Below are 22,897 nucleotides of genomic sequence, written 5' to 3'. Positions count from 1 at the left end.
ATTCCCGGTCGGAGCACATGCCTGGGTTGTGGGCTCGATCCCCAGTCGGGGGATTGCAGGAGGCAGCCCATCAATGACTCTCTCATCATTGATGTTTCAACTCTCTCTCTCCCTCTCTCTGAAATCAATAAAGATATATTTAAAAAAAAAAAAAAAAAAGAGAACATTTGGGGTTTTTTATCCTAACCCGAGGATATTTTTCCATTGCTTTTTCAGAGAGAGTAGAAAGGAGAAAGAGAGAAAAAACATTGATGTGAGAGAGAGACACATCCATTGGTTGCCTCCCAAACGCCGGGGCTGAGCCTGCAACCGAGGTACCTGCCCTTGGCCAGAATCGAATCCGGGACCCTTCAGTCCGCGGACCGACGCTCTAACCACCGAGCCAAACCAGCCAGGGCAAAAGAGAACATTTTGATGGTTGCCAGATGGGAGAGGAGTTGGGGAACTGGGTGAAAAAGGTGGAGGGATTATGTACAAATTGGTAGTTACACAATAGTCATGGGATGGAAAGGACAGCACAGGGAATCTAGTCAGTAATATGGTAATGACTATGTATGGGGCCAGGTGGGTACTAGTATTATCAGGGAGATCACTTCATAAGTTATATACATGTCTAATCACTATACTGTAAACCTGAAACTAATATAATGTTGTATGTCAACTGTAATTGAAAAAAAAAAATTATTTAAAAAAAAAAATGACTTAAAAAGATTAGAAGAGGTTAAAAAAATTTTTAAGCTGAATTCTAAAATAAACAATATGAAAGTTTTTTTAAGTTATCAAAGAATTCCCCATGATTTTTCCAACAAATCATCGGTTTTTCAAGGAAGAGGTGATGCCATAATTTAAAACATTTAAAATAAAAACTTACCTAGTTCACTTTATGTGGCTAGATTATCGGATAACAAAACATGATAAAGAGATTGCAAAATAAAATAAACCAAAAACATAGCATAATTTCACTTATAAAGACAAATGACAAAAATAAAAAAATAAAAATTTTTTTTAAACTAAGCAAACTTAGCAAATCAAATACAACATTAAGAGGATAACTCATCACACTCAAGTAGGGTTTACCACAGGAAAACAAGAATGGTTTTATATTAGGAAACCTATTAAACATGGATGTCAGGTAACACCATTGTTAAAAATTTAATATGAGTCTTGAACCCTCGTCAACTGAGTAAAATTTAAAACTGAAATGAGAGGTACAACATTTAGACAGGATTTTCTTAAAAAAGTTCAAAAGTTCTAGAGGGTAAAATTGCACGGCATGCAAATTAAAACCACAATAAGCTATCGCCTCACATCTGTCAGGATGTCTATCATCAATAAGTATATCAACAAACAAGTGCTGCGAGGGTGTGGAGAAAGGGGAGCCCTTGTGCAATGCTGGTGGGAGCGCAGACGGGTGCAGTCCCTGTGGAAAGCAGGATGGAGCTACCTCAAAAAGTTAAAAATGAGCAATTCCACTCTGGAAATTTTTTTTTTTAATATGTCCCTACTGATTTCAGAGAGAGGAAAGGAAAGGGAGAGAGATAGAAACATCAATGATGAGACAGTCACTGCTCCACTGCCTCCTGCACACCCCCTGCTAGGGATGGAGCCCCCAACCCAGGCAGTGCCCTGACTGAGAATCAAACTGCGATCTCCTGGATCATAGGTTGATTCTCAACCACTGAGCCATGCTGGCAGGGCTGGGAATTTATCTGAAGAAACCAGAAACGCTACTTCAAAAGAATATATGCACCCCTATGCTCAATGCAGCATTATTTCCAATAGCCAACATTTGGAAGCAGCCCAAGTGCCCATCAGTAGGTGAGTGGATAAAAAAGCTGTGGGATATTTACACAGTGGAATACTACTCAGTCATAAAGAGAGGGGAAAGTTTACCCTTTTCGGGAGCATGGATGGACCTGGAGAGCATTATGCTGAGTGAAATAAGGCAGTCAGAGAAAGACAAATACCACATGATCTCACTCATATGTGGAATCTAATGAACTGAACTACCAAGCAAAATACTGAGCAGACTTATAGAGAGCAGGCAGACAGCTCTGGTGGAGTATGGGGGGCCGTACTGAGGTGGGGGTGGAGGGATTGAGCAAAAAAGAAAAAAAAGAGAACTCATGGACATGGACAAGTGTGGTGACTGCGGGGGTGGGGGGGTAGATGTGGAAGGGTATAGAGGGATAAATGGTGATAGAAAAGTAGAGGGAAGGGGAGGGGAAAGGGGAAGGGGAAGGAAGAATACACACTTTGAAAAAGTGTAACAGGAAAAGAACTGGTCTACCACAACAAAACATCTTCTAAATCTATAGTAATTAAATCAGTATGGTACTGGGATAATAGACACAGATGAGTGAAATAGAATTGCTATTCCAGAAACAGACCGTGGTTTTTGGTTGAATTTAATAAATGATAAAGAAAACATCAAGAGTCATTGGGAAGGGAACTGATTACTCAATAACTGGCATTCAGGAAGTAAAATAACTACTCTGGAAAATCATTTCGGGTTCTCAGTTACACCATACACAGATTTAGGTGTTTGATCAAGCTCTAAGTCCTGGTTAAAATGTTTTATGAATCCCATTGTGTTTCCTACACTGGGGTACTGTGGTAGATGGAAAAAATGGCCTCAATTCTTCCTTTTGTGGACCAAGAAAGAGAAGATACCTACCAAGAAGGGTTCCTGGTGGCTAACTGGGCTCAAATTTAAAAGCAGAGCCTTAGCACCATTTCTAAACAGGGGCCTCTCACACAAAGCACACTTCAGGGAGAAGCCTGCACTAAGCTGCCTGCCTCCAGCACTGAACTGTCTGCCTGCACTGTGCTCCTGCCTTCTAGCCAGCCCTGACAAAGGAGTTCCTGGAATCTAATTTCAACCAATAACAGAGGCTTTCCCCATCCAAATGAAGCTGTGCACCTATATCCCCATCAACATCTTCACCAAACAACCAGAGCGTCTCCATTCTGACCAATCAGGACAGTGCCTTTTGGACCAATCAAACTGCAAGGATTTGAAGTCCTCATTTGCATGAGGACAGACCAACCAGGGACCAGGGGCAGGGACTTCTGTCTCCATAAGTCAGCCCCCTGTGGCTCAGAAAGCCTGAACTTTCCTTTTCCACTGAAGACCACAGACTGAGTTTCTCTGGCTGGAGCAGAAACACCAAAGATGAAACAGCGAAGCCATCTTTCTGGACCAGAGCGGAGCTGTGAGAGGAGCCTGGCCCCAGGGCCTCCTCACAGCCATGCTGCTTCATAACTGAGCTGTTTACACTGATCAAAGTCTCCTTCTTCACTGCACCCCAAATTGAGGATTCCTGTTGGTGTTGGATTGATGCCAAAGACCATCAGCTGACACCCTCCAATCAGTAGAAGGGGTCTATATCCTGCCCCTTCCTTCAAGCTTGTCTGAGCCACGTGACTTGCTTTGACCAATGGACCGTCAGAACACCTGATGCGCAGAGAGAGAAGCACTTGCGCACTAAGGATTGGCTTGCTGCTCTTGGAACCTCAAAACCATCATGAGATCCAAGTACAAGCTAGTGTATGCAGGATGAGCGGCCACAGGGAGGAAACCCAAAACATACCAGCTGGCAGCCAGCCCCCACCGCCAGCCTGAGGAGTGTGGCTGTGCTAACTCATCCAGCCACCAGCCATCTCACCAGCTCATCCCAGACCCAGCAGAGAGCTGGGCCTGTGTCTGGGGTCCAGCCCAGAAAACTTGCCCAGTTAACCCAGCGAATCGTGAGCAAAATAAACAACTGTATAAAGCCAATATGTCTAGGATTGTCTGTTACACAGCAAAAGGCAGCTGATACAAGATCCAACAGAAGGCCTTATTTCCTCCCAATAAACCAACCCCCTGTGGTTTAACTTAGTCTGAGTAGATTCCCATTATCTGTAATCAACGAGCTGACTGAGATGCTCAAGAAGACAAACTCAGGCAGAGGTTCCCTCCCTTAGCTCCCTCCCCATCCTGACTGTACTTTCTCTGGACCCACACCCATTCTGTTCTGCTTACACTGAAAAGCACTCTGTTCCCTGTTCCTCAGAGAGAGAGGAGAGGCCAGGAAGGAGTTGACACATCCCTCATTCTTGGTCACCCACAGACATGATGACACTCTCAGCCCCCGGTCAACACACTTACCCTTTCCTTGTTCCTCTTCTCGCTCAAATGTACCTATAATACCCTCTTTGTTTTGTTCAACTTTCCCAAGACACTCCTTTGTCTATTTCAGGGACTCTCAAAGGGGTACAGAGGTTGGGAAGAAAACATTCATTGTTATATTTTGCATTTAAGGGGAAAAATCAAACTCAAAGTAGAGAAGGGGAATGGGATTTTTACTTTCATCAAAAGAGAGGATAGCGGTTACAAGTTGAGGAAAAAACTTTGAGATTGAGTCTCTTACGATTTCCTCACTATAAAAGAGGAAACAGAGGCTGAGGAAAGGTAGACAACTTGTCCAAGGTCACACAACAGATACAGGATTCAAATCCAGGTCTGTCTGACTGCAGAGTTGTCTTTTACCATGAAATGAAATGCCTTAGAGCAGTGCTGCCCAGCAGAGCTTTCTGGAATGATGGAAATGTTCTACATCTGCATTGTCTAAATGTGGTTAGTGCAACTGAGGACATGTGTTTGATTTTATTTCATTTTAATGCATACAAACTTAGCTACATGTGGCTAGTGGGTTATTGGACAGTGCAACTCTAAAATGTCACCAAGTTGGTTCTATACCGCCATCAATGGGACCCTCAACATCCTTACCCTCCTAAATCCCACCCACCCACGCAGAAGAAGTGGGAATTGAAAGTGGTAAGACCTTAAGGGGAAAATAGCACGAGGGAAACAGGGTTACCACCAAACCTAAGAAAGCCCTCTATAAATATTCTAATGTCATCTAAAATAAAATAAAGAGACAACCCACGCCATTTTACACTCAGCAACAACAGGTCCTGAAAAACTGATTCCCACTGACCACTTCAGGCTGGCTAGACCTTCTTCAAGATCTCCTTCGAGAAATTAGGAAAAACTTAGAAATTTGTTTGCCTCTGTGTAGGCAACATTCGCACTGTGGGTCAAGGGGGAAACAATGTCATTTTCTGACTTCTTCAATTCTGAATTTGTAACTCTTCTCACCTGGGTCTACCTGAGCTTTCTTCATTCTTCCTCCTAAGAACTCAGGGCCAGTGAGGCTACATGTCCTTCACTGTCTCTCATCCCCCAACTCTGCCAAATGCCCAGTGTTGTTACTTGTAATTCCCATCAGGAAACACTTGTAAACAGAACACTCCCAACGGCAAGAAGTTTCCAAGTGAAGTCAAGCAGTGCTTGTGGATCTCTTTCAAAAGCATCCTTTCAAAACTGTGAAGAGTCTGTGTGAAGAATTATGCCCTCCTCTGAAGTACGTGAGCGTCTTTTTGTTGTTGTTGTTAATCCTCATACGAGGATTTTTTTCCATTGATTTTTTAGAGAGAATGGAAGGCAGGGAGGGTAGGAGAGAGAGGAAGAGAGAGGAAGAGAGAGAGAGAGAAACATCAATGTGAGAGAGACACATCAATTGGTTGCCTCCCGCAGGCGCCCCAACCAGGGCCGGGAATCAAATCTGCAACCCAGGTATGTGCCCTTGACCAGGAGTCGAACCCGTGACCCTTCAGTGCGTGGGTCAACACTCTAACCACTGAGACACACCAGCCAGGGCACTGCATGAGCATCTTTAAGACAACTCCCTAATTTCTTTCTTCATCACACCTATCCCCACGTGAGACATCTTTCCTTTGTCATATCTGTCTGTTTTCCTTCTGTCATGTCTCGAGGTCGGCTGCCCACCCTGTCTTCCTTACAACCACCAACCCTAAGATCTACTTGTTTTTCTTGCCCTTGTAAAATTCCTTTGCGAATCACCCTCATACCTTGTGCCTGTATAAAAAATAATTTCCTCAGCAGAACTTGCCTTTGTAAAGAGGACAGTTTCATTACGACCTTCAACCTGTGCCTTATTTATCACAAACTGAAAAAGGGAGGCCCATGAGCACCACTGGGCTGGATAACAAAATATGCAGATTTTAAACAAAGAAAAAACAGCCAAAGTGCACACCACCTCCAATAATCATGCTCAAGGGAGGGAGGAGAAGAATCACCTCTGAACATGGCTGACTGCAAACGGTGCTGGGGTGGGGGCAGCGTGTGTTAAATGAAACCCAACGAAGGGACAGAACCCGAGTCTGACCCTGACTCTGGGTCCAGAGGACAGAGGGCCACCAGAGTACATCAGCAACACTCACGCTAGGAGACCACCCCAGTGCTCCAACGGGGAGGGTAAAGGGACAGAGAGGAAGTCTGCAGACTAGAGCTTCTGGGCACTGGGGCTTGGGGGCCAGATGGTACTTGGCGATAGGGAATTTCTCTGCACTGTAGGGTGCTGAGTGGCAACCCTGGTCCCCACTCACTCGGTACCAGGAGAACACCCTCCCGAGCCGTAACAACCAAAAATGTTTTTAGACATTGCCGAACATCTGCTGGGAGGCAACATCACCCCCAGTTGAGACTCACTGCTGTACATGCAAAGAGACATATCAACTTTTTTAAATGGGCCAGACTAAACAATATTGTCTAGAGTTGTATCACATTTGAGTGATAAAACTATACAGAAAGATTTGACCAGTAGAAGAGAGAGGACAGTGACCACTCTCGGGAGGTCATGGAGCCCATGGAAGGGCGTCAGGGGGCGGGGGCGGTTGTTGCTGGCAAAGTGCTATTTCTCAACCAAGGTGGGAGTTGCAAGGCTGTCGGCCTTAGAGTAATTCATTAGGCTATACATTTGTTTTGTATGGTTTTCTGCATCTGGTTTCTTTGAAAATAAAATGGTGTTTTAAAAAAATAAAACCAGCCCTAGCCAGTTTGCTAGTGGTTAGAGCATCAGCCCACAGACGCAGGGTCTCGAGTTCGATTCCAGTCAATGGAACGCACCTCTGTTGCAGGCTCCATTCCTGGCCTCGGTGGCCGCACGTGCGGGAGGCAACCAATCGATGTGTCTCTCTCACATCGATGTTTCTCTCTCCCTCCCTCCCTTCCACTAGCTCTGAAAAAGCAATGGGAAAAAAATATCCTCGTGTGAAGATTAAAGAATAAACAAATAATAAATAAGTAATAAAAATAAAACCAAAAGCCAAAAAAATAGGAAAGAAACCTTGACATAATACATTAAACACAGAATTACCAAATGACTCAGCAGTGCCTCTCCTAGATATATTCCCTCCCTCCTCCCTCCCTTTCACTCTCTCTGAAAAAAATCAATGGAAAAAATATACTCAGATAAGGATTTTAAAAAGACAAAAAAGTCACATAATGTATGATTCTATTCATAGGAAACATCTAGAAGACGTAAATCCACAGAGAAGCAAGCAGATTAGTGGCTGACAGGGCCTGGTGGGAGGCAGAGTGGGGAGTGACTGCTCATGGGCATAGAGTTTCTTTGTGAGGCAATGATGGTACCGTGGTAATACCTACTTATCAATCACAGGAAAGAAGCAAAGGAAATGCCCAACATTACATTTAGGCAGCTTCACCAGGAGGCCACAGCTTTACACTCCCCGAGGAGCCACCGGTCCATTCCGGCAGGTGGCTGGGGAAAGGGGACAGGGGGAGGTCAGATGTATGCCCGGTAACGCTGGCGGGGACTAGCGAAGGCGCCTGCGTCAGTGACACCTGGGAACTGGCCAGAGGAGGGGTGGCCACCACAAGCACCAGGAGGTTAGGGACATTTAATCCTCTATGCAAAGGGGTCCCCTCCCCGGCTCTGGTGCCCTTGGCTCTCCAGGGCCCTCTCGGCTGACCCTGGCTTGCAGGGCTCCCACGCGCCTGCTCCCCTGCATTCGCGCACACAATGGGCTAACGCACCGCAGCTAGGCCGGCTGCAACCTGGAATGGAAACTCTGCGCACCGCCTTTGCTTCTACCTCTACTGAGTCCCCAGCTGCACTTCTTGCAGGACTGGATTCAGGGAAATGGGACTTTGGAAACCCAGGGATGTATTCCACACAAATAAACATCACTCATCCTCCTGTGCGAGTCTCAGAAAATTCTTTTTCTCGAGATATCATAAGGACTCCACCCCCAGCACTCAGCGGGGAAAGGGGGACCCCACATCCACCTATAACAGTGAAATGTTCTGGAACTAGATAGTGGCAGTGGTTGCACAGCGCCGCAAATGTGCTAAATTCACTCAGTAAATCTTACGTGCATTTTACTGCAATAGAAAGAAAAAAAACACATTGTTTTTCAAAGAAGAGAAATCGTGAATGTTCCAGATCTAACCTGTCTTATTTTGCATATCTCCTGCTACAGCCAGTAGCTTTGCAAATGTGAAAACCCTTAACCTCAGCGCAAGAATGAGGTGGCCTGTGACAGGAAACCTCATTGCCAGAATGAGGTGGCCTGTGACAGGAATCCCATGTGGTCAGTAATCACCATCAGAGCTGCACACACAGTGCCATCATGACTAAGTAGCAGCTCTTGAAACCCTGTTCGTATCAGATCTTCCAATGAGAACAGTTTCATTCACAGATGACCACTTGGAAACACTCCATAGTGTTTTCCACCAAGCAAACCCTCTTTCTAGACTACAGCCATCATTCAAGACCAAAGACCCTCCCTGAGGGACAAAGCCAGAAGAAAAGAAACGTCTATAATAAAAGGTCAAATAACCCTTTACCCAAAACCCTCCAGACACTTGAGGATTATGGACTTTATCTACCAGGTGCCACACCCCCAGCACCAATCTGAGGAGCATGTTCCATCCCCTGCTTCGGTGTCCTTCAGGCTTGAGGCTGGGTCGGGAGATCTCCGCTTCCCAAACCTGGCATTGGAGGAAAGTGGCCCATTTTGCTGCTCCTCGTATGGCCCCACCCACAGGAGACAATGTGGGACCAAAGGAAAGCAGTTCTCTTGTTAGTTTGTTTCCCACTGTCAACATCATTCATTTCTAAGTATGTGCAGACATTTAGCCTGAGCTAAAGAGAGGGCAGACAGAGGGGGGAGAGTGAAAGAGAGAGCAGGAGTGGATGGTTGAGGCAGACGAGAGAGAGAAAGGAGGGGAGAGGGGAGGGGGGAAGAGACAGGGACACAATTTGGAAACCCCAGCACCCACACCAGATCTCTTTATTGGGAAAGAAAACATTATATCAGGCACAGGTGCATGGAGAGAGAAGGACAGGCCACAGAGAGCACCTGGGCTCCCAGCCGGATAGGAGCTGAAGGGCCCGGGACCTCCCTGGGGCATTTCAGGTGTTCAGTCACAAAGAACAGATTTTAATTCTGACAAAGTGTCTGGTGACACAGTAGGAAATGTCAATGAATTTTGTCAAGTATGGGGGAGAAAAAGAAAAACTCGTCAGACCAGTTACCAAGTCACCAGACAGCCACCTTTCCATAATGAGGATTTAACTCTATCCCACCTTCTGCCAAAGGATTGGGCCAGTTTAGTTCTCTAAGCAAAAAGTTAGCTAAATTGGTATCCCCGAGACCCCTCCAAGAAGCTGTAAGAAGCTCTTGCTCGGTAAAACTGTAAGTCTGGGTCTTCACTATAAAGATTTGGATGGTACTGTCTCCAGGATGCCCATGTGGCCAACCAGCCTCCATTCTTCAGTGCATCCTGGAGCCTACTGAGCTGAGCAGCTTTATGCCTACCTGGCTTATAACCTTAGTTACTTCTTTGACTTTTTCCGTGACTGGACAGAGACTTTGGGGTCCTATCAACATGCCTGGCTCGGCATATATCAATATCAATGGGAAGAGCCCATCCTGAACACAGCCTCAATGTAATCTGCATGGTTTCTCCATCACGCCTACAGGAAACTGTCTGCCACTCAGCACACAAAAGGGTCCAAGCTTCTCTTCACAGCATGAGGCGCCCCCTCACTCTAGTCGACAAAAGACCTCTGCTTTCGTCACTGCCTTCCCACCCACCTAAACACCCTTCCCTCTTCTTTCTGAGCATCACTGCCACCCAAACCAAACCACATCTTTATAACCACTCCCATCTGGAACAATCTCCTTCTGCATATGCCAATGGCATCTATTTATCATCAGTCCTGGGGAGGGGAGTGGGCTCAGAAACTCACACGCTGGAGCACCTCTTCTTTCCTGCTATACAAAATCCAATCATCTCCAAACGGAAAAGTCATTTTAAAGATACCAATCATCTTAATGATAAAGAAATTACAACGGCCATGGGAGTTTTTCAGTATAGTGTCTTTAACTCTGTTCTAGATTTTTAAAAGATCTGTAACAACACTAAAAGGAATCAATATGAATTTTTAAAAACCCGCATGGCCCATCATGCTACACAATCTACTGTCCTTTTAAAAATGATTACCACCATTCAATATCCATGTGCACATGCTAAACTTTTCTATTTTCTGCAGGGACTACAGTAACACACCCACACAGGAATTTATCAATATTCTGCTTTGTTGTCTAGAGAGTGTCAGGATTTCCAGGTGTTCTGGCTCCAAAAGTATCTAGAACCACCAGCCAAGTGACTCACTTAGAGGGAAAGGGGGGCCTGCCTTGTCTTGTGCTATCTCCTGCTGGCTGCCTGCCGTGAATGGTTCATTTGCTCCTGCCTTCTAACTCCCCAGCTAACTCAAGAGCTCAGGAGGGGCAAGGATGACATCCATACTCTGTAGCCCCTGGGGCCAGAAAGGGGCAGGCGGGCTGCCTTGGCCTGATGCTGTGGTGCTCCCAACTTCCTCTGAAAACAGCCTCTACCCCCAAGAGCCCCCTCATCTTTATAAGGTACATAACCAAGAACAGGGGTTGGCATTTCTTTTTTCTATAAAGGGCCATAGAGTCTCTGTTGCAAGTACTCTCCCCATGGCACCAAAGCAGCCACAGGCCATACTTAAATGAATAAATGAACCAGCATAGCTGTGTTGCAATGAAATTTTATTTAGGGGCACTAAAATGTTTATTTCATATCATTTCACCTCTCACAAAATATTATCTTTTAGATTCGCCCCCCCCCCCCAAAAAACTTCTTAAAATATAAATAGCATTCTTAGCTCATGGGTCCCACAAAAATTTCCAGCAGGCTGGATTTGGACCAGGCATAGTAGTTTGCCGACGTCTGGTCAAGGGCACCAGATAAGCCTGGGGTCAACCAATATCCCAGCAAGCTCTCCTGGAGTAATGAATTATTCTTCAAGCCTCAGTGTTTTCTTCTATAAAAATGGGAGTAACATCCTCTCATGGGCTATGGTGAGGATTCCACGAGTTCTTAGCACATGGTAAGTGTTCAATAACATTAGTTATGAGTGGTCAAAGATGTCACTACTTATCTACATGACAGGTGCTGGGGACACAACAAATGCCACAGTCCCTATACTCAAGGGAACTTAGCCTGATGGGGGAGGCAGCTAACTGAAGGCTGAATGAGGAGGGCTCTTACGAGGAGGCAGTCAGAATGATGGCAGGGCAAATTCTAGGGGACCGCCCACCCCCAAGCTTCTTTGTTCTCTGCTGGCTGAGCTCAGATTTGGAGCCAGAATATCCAGGTTTGGGGTGTGAGTCCCGTCTCTAGTACTTACTAGGGATATGACCTGGAGCAAGCGGCTTAATTTCTCAGGGCCTTGGCAGCCTCGCCTGTGACAGGAATTGCTGGCAGGACTGAATGCAGTATCACAAGCAAAGCGCTTACACCAGTGCCCTGCACAAAATAAGCATTTGTTGCCAAGGAGATTCTGATTATTAAAATATCAAAAGCAGAGCTAAAAACATAAACGAAGGAATAAAAAGTTTCAACGTGAAGCTAAAACTTCTGCCTACAAGCAAACCCTTCAAGAGCAGGCATGCATTTAAATATCTCATGCTCAGCCCTGGCCAGTGTGGCTCAGTGGTTAGAGCACTGGCCTGCGCACCAAATGTCGTAGGGTCGATTCCTGGTCAAGGACTATGTGCCTGAGTTGCAGGTTCGATCCCTGGCCCAGCCGGGGCGAGTGCGAGAGGCAACCAACCGATGTGTCTCTCTCAGATCGATGTTTCTGGCTCTCTCTTTCTCCCCTCCCCGTCTTTCCCTCCCTTCCACTCTCTCTAAAACTCAATGGAAAAAAATATCCTTGGGTGCGGATTAACAAAAAAGAAAATAAATAAATATTTAATGTTCAATGTAAATAGAGCACTCAATCTTCAGAGGATCTGAAACACAAATGGAAATGCAAACTCAAGGAGGAGGGACCTGTCCCCTTTTGCCTCCAGCTGCTTTCTTGCTATCTGTATGTGGCATCGCCAACCATCTTTCTGGCACCCGGCATGCCCCAGCCTCACCCACTTCTCTGACTGGCAGCAAGCAGCTGAGGAGGCCTCCCACGGGGAAAACATGCCAGTGAGTTTGGCTACAGCAGCTGATCAAGCAAGTCCTGGATTCTAGTACCCCCAAAAACCCAGCTTGGGGTCTTCAGAGCACTGGATGCTGAGGCACCAAGTCAGCAGAGTGGTCTTCCCTCTGCGGTAGGCCCAGCACCCAACCCTCATCATATGGTGGGCTCTCCTTTGCCTACCCCTGGCCAAAGTCAGAAATACAGCCAAGACTTGGCCAGTATTCACTCGCTCAGAGGTCTGTCTGCCCAGAAAGAGTGGTAGAGCGATGGCACTTAGAAGCTTCCAGAACACTCACAGAAGCGCTGGGCTATATGCACCTCCTGTGCCATCTCATTTAACCCCCTAACCACAACCCTAATGTGTGGGTCCCGTAATAATCCCCATTTTTCCAGTGAGGAAACTGAAGCTTGTTCCAGATCATGACCAGTCAATGGCTGAACAGGACTCGCAAGGCAGTTCTGCCAGACCCGAAACATCCTCGAAACCACTTTGGAACAGACCCAGTAAGGCCAAGTTCAGGCCCTTAATGACACACCAATTCTGTGACCCCAAAGACAAGCTGAAGGCTTCAGCTGTGCCTTAGAGACGCTGCTGCTGTAACTTCCCCACAAGCGTACCCAATCATGTGTGCAGGGTCTGTATGTGCCTCCTCTCCAAGGAGGTAGGGGCCGGCCCCTCCTGGGGCCCCAAAGGCCCCACATAATTCCTGGTCGGGCTTCTCCTCCCTGCACGTCCCTGACCAGGCTCCTTGTATTTGGCCTCTCCTGGCATCTTCACCCAAAATCTATAGACAGGGTGACACGGAGAACAAGACCGAGCCACATGCCGCAGTGACGTTTTCTTCTCAATGACCCTAACCACTAATAGCCTTTCTCTGCTCTCTTGCCTAAAGCATTATTGTTTCGGGGACAGGTGGAAGAAGGGACACTGGAGAGAATGCTTAAACTTGGTCCAAAGGACAACCCAACGCTTTCATCCAAAATGCTGACCAGTCCCCAGAAGCTCCCACAGCCTTGCAAACGTGGAAGAAAAAGACAAAGGCTGTGGGTGCTCGAGGAAGTGTTTGAAGGGATTCTACAGGACTAGATGAGCTAACAGTTTTCACAGGTCTGTGTCTGTCTCCTAGGACAGGGGAGTATCTTCTAAGGGTTCATTTCAGGCTGCTCTGCATTCAAAAATCCCACAAAACGTTACATATGACTTCCGAAGCCACAGCAACGGGTAAGCGTTTAAAAAGTTGGAGATGTTCACCCACGTTCACAGCAGCATTAATCACAACAGCTAACATGTGGCATTAGCCCAGGGGCCCGTCCATGAATGAATGAAAACACAAAATGTGCTCCATCCAGACAATGGAATATTACTCAGCCTTAAAAAGGAAAGAAATGCTGACAACAGCTACAACGTGGATAAACCTTGAGGACATTATGCTCGGTGAACTCAGCCAAATACAAAAGGACAAATACTGTAGGATTCAACTCACAGGACATTCCTAGAGGAGTCAGATCCATAGACACAGAAAGCTGAGGGATGGTGGGAGCCAGGAGCTAGGGGAGGGGAGTGGGGAGTTGGTGTTTAACGGGGTAGAACTCCAGTTTGGGAAGATGAGAAAGTTCTGGAACAGATGGTGGTGATGGTTGCAAAACAGCGTGAATGTCCTTAATGCCACTGAACTGTGCACTTAAAATGGTTAAAATGGTAAATTTTATGTTATATGTATCTTACTACAATAAAAAAGGTGTTTTTTTTTAAAGCCAGAGTTCAGCTGTACTCAATAGACACGGGCACTGGTTCAGAGAACAATCATTTGTTGACATCTGTCACCAGGACAGGACAATGCTTCACCTACCTCTCAGTGGACCCCACCACTGATTATGAACCAGGACCAACAGACAAAGAAGCCAGATGCCAGGAACTCAGTACCCTAGCAGGTGTCGGTCACAACAATGCATGTAAGCGGCACCCTCCCCCGGTGATGAAACCCCCAGTGCTGGAAAAACAAGCTTTGTTCTCAAGAGCAAAAGATTTCAAAAAAAAAAAAAAAGCCTGCTGAAAATATCAGGGGCATTTGCTGATAATACTGTCCTCGATATTTTGACTAAAATGGATACAGAAATAAACCCAGAGGAATGTCTTAAATTATATCCCAAGACATATGAGCCCGGCACATTTCAAACAAGCTCCTAAATTTGGAGAACTCAGCCTTGGGATGAGAGTGTTCACTGTTTTCCCTAGTGCCCCATCTAGAAGTAGCTCTCTCATTTCTAAACAAAGGGGTCTACCCCCACCAAAAAAACACACACCGCACATGCTTTTTTGTGTTTCAGACTTGGTGCAAACCCCAGCTGTCTTTTATTAGCTGTGTGGCCTTCGAAGTTAAGTAACCTCTCTGGTCTCTAAAATCAAGGATAACAGAGCTGCCCTTGCAGCTGTAGTTTAGCTTCTCTCTCTCCCTGACCTACCAACATTCTCAAGATTTTTCCACAATATAATAACCATTGTCCCTTCCCCCACCCACAAACTTACAGGTTCTCTTGCCCTTCACTGCCCAACCTCTCAGAAGAGATGTGGTGGTCTCCACTCTCTCACCATCTCACAGATGTTTCCTCCCTGGGGCTCGGAGGGAGTCCTGACTGCCAATTTCACAGATTCTACTCAGGACTCACCCTGCGTGGCTTGGCTTCCTGGTAGCTTTGGCCTAAGGTGAGAAAACCCTTCTTTCTCCCTTCCCCTATCTTTTGTGATACAACCCTTAAGCCATCCACTCACTTTCTTCCACCTCCATCTCATGTTCACTAATTCTGCCCAAGGAATTTCACGATGTAGGAAACGGCAGATGAGACAATAAACAAGTAATGAGTGGGCAGGGGGGACTTCCCTCCCTGGATATCAAAACATTATAAAACTACAATGATTAGAACAGTAATGGCCCTGCTGCAAGGAAAGACAGATGTATTTACAAATACCCAGAACAAGACCCCAAATCAATGACGAAGGGGTAGATTTCTGTAATAAACAGCACTGAGACCCCAATTCGTTATTTTGGGGAAAATGGACACCCCTTCAAATCATATACACAAACAGATCCCAAATGTCAGGTGTGAATTTTTTTAAAGATGATACCTGAAATAGAAAAGCTGGGAGAAAACATTTCCTTTATGGATAGACAGAGACTCCCTAAGCATAAAGGAACAAGAAATCCAGCTCTGGACTCCACAAACCCTTTAAGCTTCTCTGTCAACTGACATCTGGAGCATTTGAACAAAAATGCCTAAAGCCACAATTGGTAAAGGGTTAGTAGCCTACATCTGTGAAAACTGCATATGGATGAATATTTTAAAAAACCACTAAGTCCTAAAGGATAAATGGACAAAGGATGTGAACAGGAAGAGAAAACCCAAAGGACAAACATGTTTTAAAAGGTTCAACCCTGATAACAATCAAAGAAATGCAAATAGAACAGCGACAGCACATCAGCTCCTCCCTCCAGTGAATTATGAAAGATTTTTTCAAACAACACTCAGAGCTGCCCAAGGTGTTCCCTCTCCGCTCCCGCTGGGCTGCTACAGCGTTTCCGGAAAGCAATTTGGCAATCGGGAGCGACCTTTGACCCAGAAATTTCACTTCTGGAAAGGCCAGGTTAAAAGAAACAAATGCTCCATAAAGCTTTAACCCCAGAACGTTCGTCTCCCCCTTTGTGGAAACTGGAAGGAATCTAAATACCCAAGGACAGGAAACGTTAAGACACAAGCACCACTAGAAGGAGGTGCCCCAATAATTGTGGAATAAGGGTTGCTATTTTGCTTTTTTTCTTTTCTTTCTTTCTTTCTTTTTTGAATCCTCCCCCGAGGATATTTTGTCCACTGCTTTTCAGAGAGAGTGGAAGGGAGAGGGAGAGAGAGAGAGAAACATCGATGTGAGAGACACACATAGACTGGTTGCCTCCCGCACGTGCCCGGCCCGGGCTCGGGGATCCAGCCTGAAACGGAGGTACATGCCGTGCCCTGGGTCAGAATCGAACCCAAGACCCTTCAGTCTGCGGGCCAACGCTCTAACCACTGAGCCAACCTGGCCAGGGCTTGCTGTTTTCCTTTGTGCATTTCTTTTTCCAAATGTCTATCACAAGCAATGTTACTTCTATAATCAGGTAAGAAATAAATATGTTTTTCTACACCAAAGTCTATACTCATCCATTCCTACCCTTCCCTTCTCTCAAGCAAGAGTTGTCCAGCACAGACAGCTGCCGAGTGCAGGAGTTGAGAAATCCCACCCACCACTTGGTTTTGTAAATAAAGTTTTATTCACACACAGCCACGTATACTCGTTCATGTGTGGCCTGTGGCTGCTTTCCCACTCCGGTGGCAATGGCTGAGTAGTTGCGACGAGACCGTACAGCCTGCAGAGTCTAAAGTACTGAACATCTGAGCGTTTGCAAAAGGTCTGCCACCTCCTGTCCAGGGAGAGCCTCCAGCTCCCTCCTAAACAAGGCACAAGAAACAGCTGAGGAGCCCGCACACCCCGGCCTACCTTTCTGGCAATGGCTGTGAGTCCAACACCGCTCGACGAACTGTCCATTGATGACAGTGGCAGGGCAGTTGGTCTTGCCCTTTGCAGTGCCTGGGCAGATGTCCCCACACTCTTCATTGTCATCTTTGTTGAGCACGATGTAATTATCCTCCACCGAGTCCAGGATGCGCGACCAGTCGATGGTCGCCAGGTAGCAGAGCTCATTGTTCTTCTCAATGCGGACGGACCCCCGGGTGATGTTCATCAGGCTGTAGAGGCCAAGCTCCTTCAGGTGAACCATCTCGAAGATGACCAGCGCATAGTTGAAGAAGAGCCGGGAGCCCCGGATGACCGTGAGGTTGGGGAATAGGTCCTTCAGGCTCTCCAGCCCATAGACCCGAAACAGCAGCAAGTAATCAGTGATCATGATGAGGTTGGGGAAACTGAGGTCTCGGAAATCCTCGGGCCTCGTTTTGAACATCAACAGTATCTGCAAATGTCCTTCGATGACCGAGCAGTTGGCCAGCTCGTGCAGCCTCGTGAGGTTGTTCCGGATATCCATGCTGGGACACACTACAAGTGAAAATATGCAGAAAGCATGACAGGTGAGCTCACAGGCAATGGGTGGGTTGGAAGAATTAGTGGCAGGGCCAGCTTCATGGACACTGGATCTGGGTCCCACACTTACTCAGAAGGGTCCTGCCCTCTCCCATCCACCTTAAAATCCTTAAATCATTCTGCACATAGACCTACAAATTCTATAGCCAACCCAGATTGGTAGCTTTTCCTGTAGTGCCTGGGTCTAAGTAACTACTTTCGAATGGCAAAGAAAATAACTCCTTTGGCAGTACCTGTTAGAAGCCTTAATGTCATCGCATGGAATATGACATGATGGAGACATTGGGAGGGATTACTGGGGATTGCGTAATGTGTGTGGCAGGTGCAGGAGGGGAAAGGAGAGCCATCTCCACTGAGTCAAAGGTGAAGACATTCAGGAAATGGATTTATGGGGATCAAGGTGCCACAGGGAGAGCTGAATTTGTTTGTCACTTTTCCCACCTCGCTGACTCTCAACTTGCCTTCCTGCCGGGCAGGCAGCTAAGGCCTCAGTACCTTTCACCTGGGAGTGGCAAGGGCTTCCCAGCAAGTCTGTTCTCTCCTTCACAAATACCCAGTGTGCCCATTCTCCTGCAGGTGGTCCCTCCCAGGCTCTGACACCCTCGATGGCTCCCCATGATCCTGCACTTTCCTCCTGCAGCCTTCAAGGTTTTGTCCCTCTCTCCCCTGCACCACACTAAATAGACCGGCCCATCACTCACACAATTCCAAGGCTCTGTGTGCCCCCATAACATAACCTGTGAGTAAAATAATGCAGGGCAGGCCCGCAAGCAGTGCCTGGCACATAGTAGGTGCTTATTAATGTCTGCTATTTTGTTATTGTTTATTTCTCCAAAGCATTATCAGTCACCTCTAGACTTTGTGCCCTCATTTCCCTAAAGCAAGCATGGGCAGACATTTTCTATAAAGGCTCAGATAATAAATATGTTCAGCTTGAGGGCAGTCTGCATTGAGACTACTCCACTCTGCCATTATAGCCTGAAAACAGCCAGAGATAATATGTGAATGAATGAAACTAGCTGTGTTCCAATAAAACTTTATTTACAAAAACATGCAGCAGGCCCGAGTTTTGCCCTCTGGCTGTAGTTTGGCCACTCCTGCCCTAGTCCAACGCCGTCCAAAAACTTTCTGAGGTAATGGAAGAGTCCTGTATCCGTGCTGCTCATTCTAAAAGCATCAGCCATTTGTGGCTCTCAAGCTCTTGAAATGTGGTAAGACTGAGGAACTGAATATTTAATTTTACTTTAACTAATTTAAATATAAATAGACACATGAGGCTAGTGGCTACTGCACTGAAGAGGGGAGACCTTGTCCTGTTGGCTATCAAAGCCCTTTATACCTTAGCTCCCTATTTCTATATCCCGCCAATCACCCTTCAATATCCATTTCAAATGTGACCTTCTCCAGGTAGCCTTCTCTGATTTCCTTTCCTCCATATACCTACTTGGATCTTGCTCCTCTTCTTATACTTGAGTAAACATTCACCAGAATCAAACTCTTTAGACAGCCTCTCCTTGCCAAAACACAAACACACACACATACACACACACACACACACACACACAGCTCTCAGCACCTGGAATATAAGGCTCAGTACACAACCCCTACTTACTGTATTCCAGGACACTAAACTTTCCCCTACTATCTTTGAGGCAAACAGATTGTTCTAGAGAAGAGTAGAAAATCCTCTTAAAATGAGCCCTGAGAATGACTGACAAAAGCAGCACAAATCAGAAAGAAAACAGCCAAGCAATGAATTGGGGAAAACAAAGCAACAATGTTCTTGGGTCACATTCCGAACAGATTAGGCTAAATCCAGAAAAAACACATACTCACTACTCCCTCCCTCACTAGGAAGTTGGGAGGCAACTTGGAGAGGACAAGGACACCAGTTCCAGCGCCACACACTCACGCCACCCAAGCCCAGGATAAAGCTCCCTGTTACAGTCACATCAACAGCACATACATACAGAGATCTCTACAGGTACTGAGCCACTGACACCTCTCAACAAGCCCCATCCCCACCCCACAGATGGGAAAATTGGACCTTTAAGAGACAAAGCCAACCACCCAAGGGCACTCAACCCACCAGTGACAGGCATGGTTGCCAGATCTGGCAAATAAAAATGCAGGACACCCAGTTAAATTTGAATTTCAGATAAAACAATGAGTCATTTTTAGGGTAAGTATATCCCAAACATTGCATGGGATATATTTATCCTAAGAAAGTACTCATTGCATATCTGAAATTCAAATTTAACTGGGTGTCCTGTCCTTTACCTGGTAAAATACAGCTTCAATTCAGCCATAACTCTGGGCTCCTCAAGACTCATATTATTTCATACACGCGCACACACACACGCACAGGAAACTGGTGCAGGTGCAAAGAACAACCGCCTACCATCCACTCTGGCTGTGACAGGGTCAAAATGAGATATGAACATGTATTCAACAATTAACCAGCTGTTGGACATCAGGGAAATGCAAATCTAAACCACAACGAGATACCACTTCACCCTGACAACTACTGCTAAAATCATACAGCTGGACAACAATAAGTGTTGACAAGGATACAGAGAAACTGGACCCTTCATACATTCCTGGTGGCGATGCAAAATTGTATGGCTGCTGTGAAAAACAGTGTGGCAGTTCCTCAAAAGGTTAAGCAAATAATTACCGTATGACGCAGCAATTCCACTCCTAGGTATATGCCCAACAGAAACGAAAACACACATCCACACAGAAACTTGTATGCAAATCCCCGTAAAAACATTAGTTATAATAGCCAAAAAGTGGAAGCAACCCAAATTCCCATGAACTGATGAGTCAACAAAATGCCATCTAGCCACACAGTACATTATTCAGCCACAACAAGGAAAGAAGCAGACACTGACTTCACCATGGATGGACCTTGAAAACATGATGCTCAGTGTAAGAATCCACTCACAAAAGACCACAGCGGGGTATGATTCCATTTACGTGAAATGTTCAGAACAGGCAGTCCATAGAGACAGAGACAGAGACAGATTAGTGGTTTCGAGGGCCTGGGGAGCGACGGCTAGAAGACGGGATTTCTTTTGAAAGAGGTGAAAATGTTTGAAAAGATTGTAGTGATAGTTGCACAACTCTGCGACTGTACTTAGAACTACTGAATTGTAAACTTTAAATGGGTGAGTTGTATACCACTGAATTACGGCTCAATAAAGTTGTTATAAAAAAGATTAAATGACTATAATTATAGGGGGCAATAAAGAACTGCCTTTTTTAAAAATTTCCAATTACTCTAACTCAATTCATTAAAGCCATATGTGTCCCTATTAGTCTAAGACAATAGACAAATTTACTGCTGGGACAGAAATTAGCCAGAGGATGTCTGAAATGGTGCCAGAAATACATAGATGTAGGGCCTTTGCTGGCTTTTAATGCCTCTGGTTGGAAACCAAGGATGCTTCAAGTTTTTAATAAGTGGCACCTGGGTAATCACCACTCCACACACAGGTAGGGAAGGGCAAAGAAAGGCAGGAGGAGGAGGGGATCCTGGTGACGGCTAATATTTTCTGAGCACCTTCTATGCAAAGCACTCGGCCCGTGTTCTGGAGCACATGTTCCCCGCTAAATTCTAAAAATCATCATCAGAGGGGGTTTCTTTTTCACACAGACTCACACAGACTGTTCAAAGCAGTGCCACTGGGATTGCAAAGTCTGTGCTGTAACTGCTGTGTTATAGCTTCACCATTAGTGTTTTTTCACAAATGTGCCTAATGAAGAAGCATGTGAATTGGACTTAAGGAAACAATGAAATAGTCGTTATGCAATGACAACCTGGAGAAAGCGCGTTAAAGAGAATTTCCTTCATTCACTTCTTCAGCAAATATCTGCTGCGGACCTGTTCCATGCCAGATGCTGTTCCAGGTATCGGAAGTTCCAGAGGAAACAGAGCAGATGCTGCCCTGGATCTCACAGACCAGTAGTCACTATCAACTACCCAAAGCAGCTTAAAATATAACTGAGGAGGATGGCACCAAGGAAAACTCCATGTGCTAGAAAAGATCATAAAAATGAGCTATTTGACTCGGTCTGGGACAATCAAGGAGGGCCTCCCAGAGAAGGTGATGCCAGGACTGAAACCTAAACAAACGGTGCGGTAAGAATTATTGTTATGCCTACTTCATTGGAAGTTCAAGGGCGATGGCAAATTATAGCTTGTCCCTCTGAATGACCAGGTGTGCAGGATCTAGAGCATCACTATCTAACAGAAATATGTGAGCTACACATGGCATTTGAGAGTCTCTCTAAAAAGGTAAAACATGAAATTCAATATACTTTATTTACTTCAGTGTATCAAAAAACTTCACTTCAACATGTAAGCAATACTAAAAAAATATTAATGAGATCCCCTACAGTATTTTTTCCACACTATGCCTCTGAAATGCCACTGTACTTTACACATGCAGCATGTCTCAGTTCAGATGCTAAATTTTCATCAGAAATGCTTGATCTATATATAGGTAGATTTTACAAAGTGACTCATTGAAACTATAGGTTCATATCCCCAAGTTGTTCCAAACATACGAGTTTTCCAATAACAGGATCAAGTACTGTTTTTTTTTAAATTTTAAATAAACTAAAGTTAAATAAAACTTTACATTTGCATTTAAAGGAATTAAAGTTAAGTAAAAGTAAAAATTCAGCCGGGTGCTGACCATAATTTCAAGAGCCCTAGTGTGGACAGTGGCTCCAAATTGGATAGTGCAGATACAGAACATGTTCATCAACACAGAATTTTCTGCTGGACAGTGCTGGTCTGAATTTCCCCCACGGCCAGAGGAACCTGAGAATTTTCCAGAGAAGAAGATTGGCATGACAGCTGTCTTGGAAAATGTCCCCTCTTCCCTGGTTTCCTCTCCACCATGAAAGCAGCAAAGGACGTGAAAGCAGCAAAGGAGAAGTAAGGGGGAAGAGAAGAGGTGTCTAGAAGATTCTGAAAATCCTTTACAATGTTAAGAGTTTTACGCTTCCTGCTTTCAATCAAGAACATACTCCTTCCTTAGAATCAGCATTCTTAATATGCTCCCCAGTGACCTACTGTGGGGTCGCATGTGCCTCTCTGCATTCTTTCCAGTCTTAACAGTGCTCCCTCCAAAACTCAGGGGTCCTGCGCCAACAAGCCCCGGTTCAGAGGTCAGGCCACCACCTGCACCAGGTTGGGGCACAATAGAAACCCAACAGATCCGGCTTCCCATGCGGGCACTGGCACCTGCCAGCGGTGTGATCCCGGGTCACATCCTTGATTGCTGTGTGCCTGTTTCCTCACCTGCAAACAATGACAACGGCAGGCTAAAAGCTCTGAGGGAGTAGAAGAAAGGCGTTCAATCTCCCCTCGGAGCTA

General features: G+C 45.7%; 1 protein-coding gene across 2 annotated transcripts in view; it reads right to left on the bottom strand.

The window, feature by feature from the left end:
- The window catches only part of INSR (insulin receptor), a 148,746-nt gene that overhangs the window by 116,943 nt on the left and 8,906 nt on the right, over positions 1 to 22,897 (bottom strand). For both annotated transcript variants that reach the window (XM_081135882.1, XM_081135881.1), the window contains exon 2: positions 16,912 to 17,463. In XM_081135882.1, coding sequence (XP_080992008.1) covers positions 16,912 to 17,463 — 552 coding nt within the window. The remainder of the gene's footprint in view (positions 1 to 16,911; positions 17,464 to 22,897) is intronic.

This window comes from Miniopterus schreibersii (assembly GCF_964146895.1).
Source record: "Miniopterus schreibersii genome assembly, chromosome: 4".
Taxonomy (NCBI): Eukaryota; Metazoa; Chordata; class Mammalia; order Chiroptera; family Miniopteridae; genus Miniopterus; species Miniopterus schreibersii.
The sequence above is the reverse complement of the archived record's forward strand: the minus strand, read 5'-3'. Positions and strand labels throughout refer to the sequence as shown.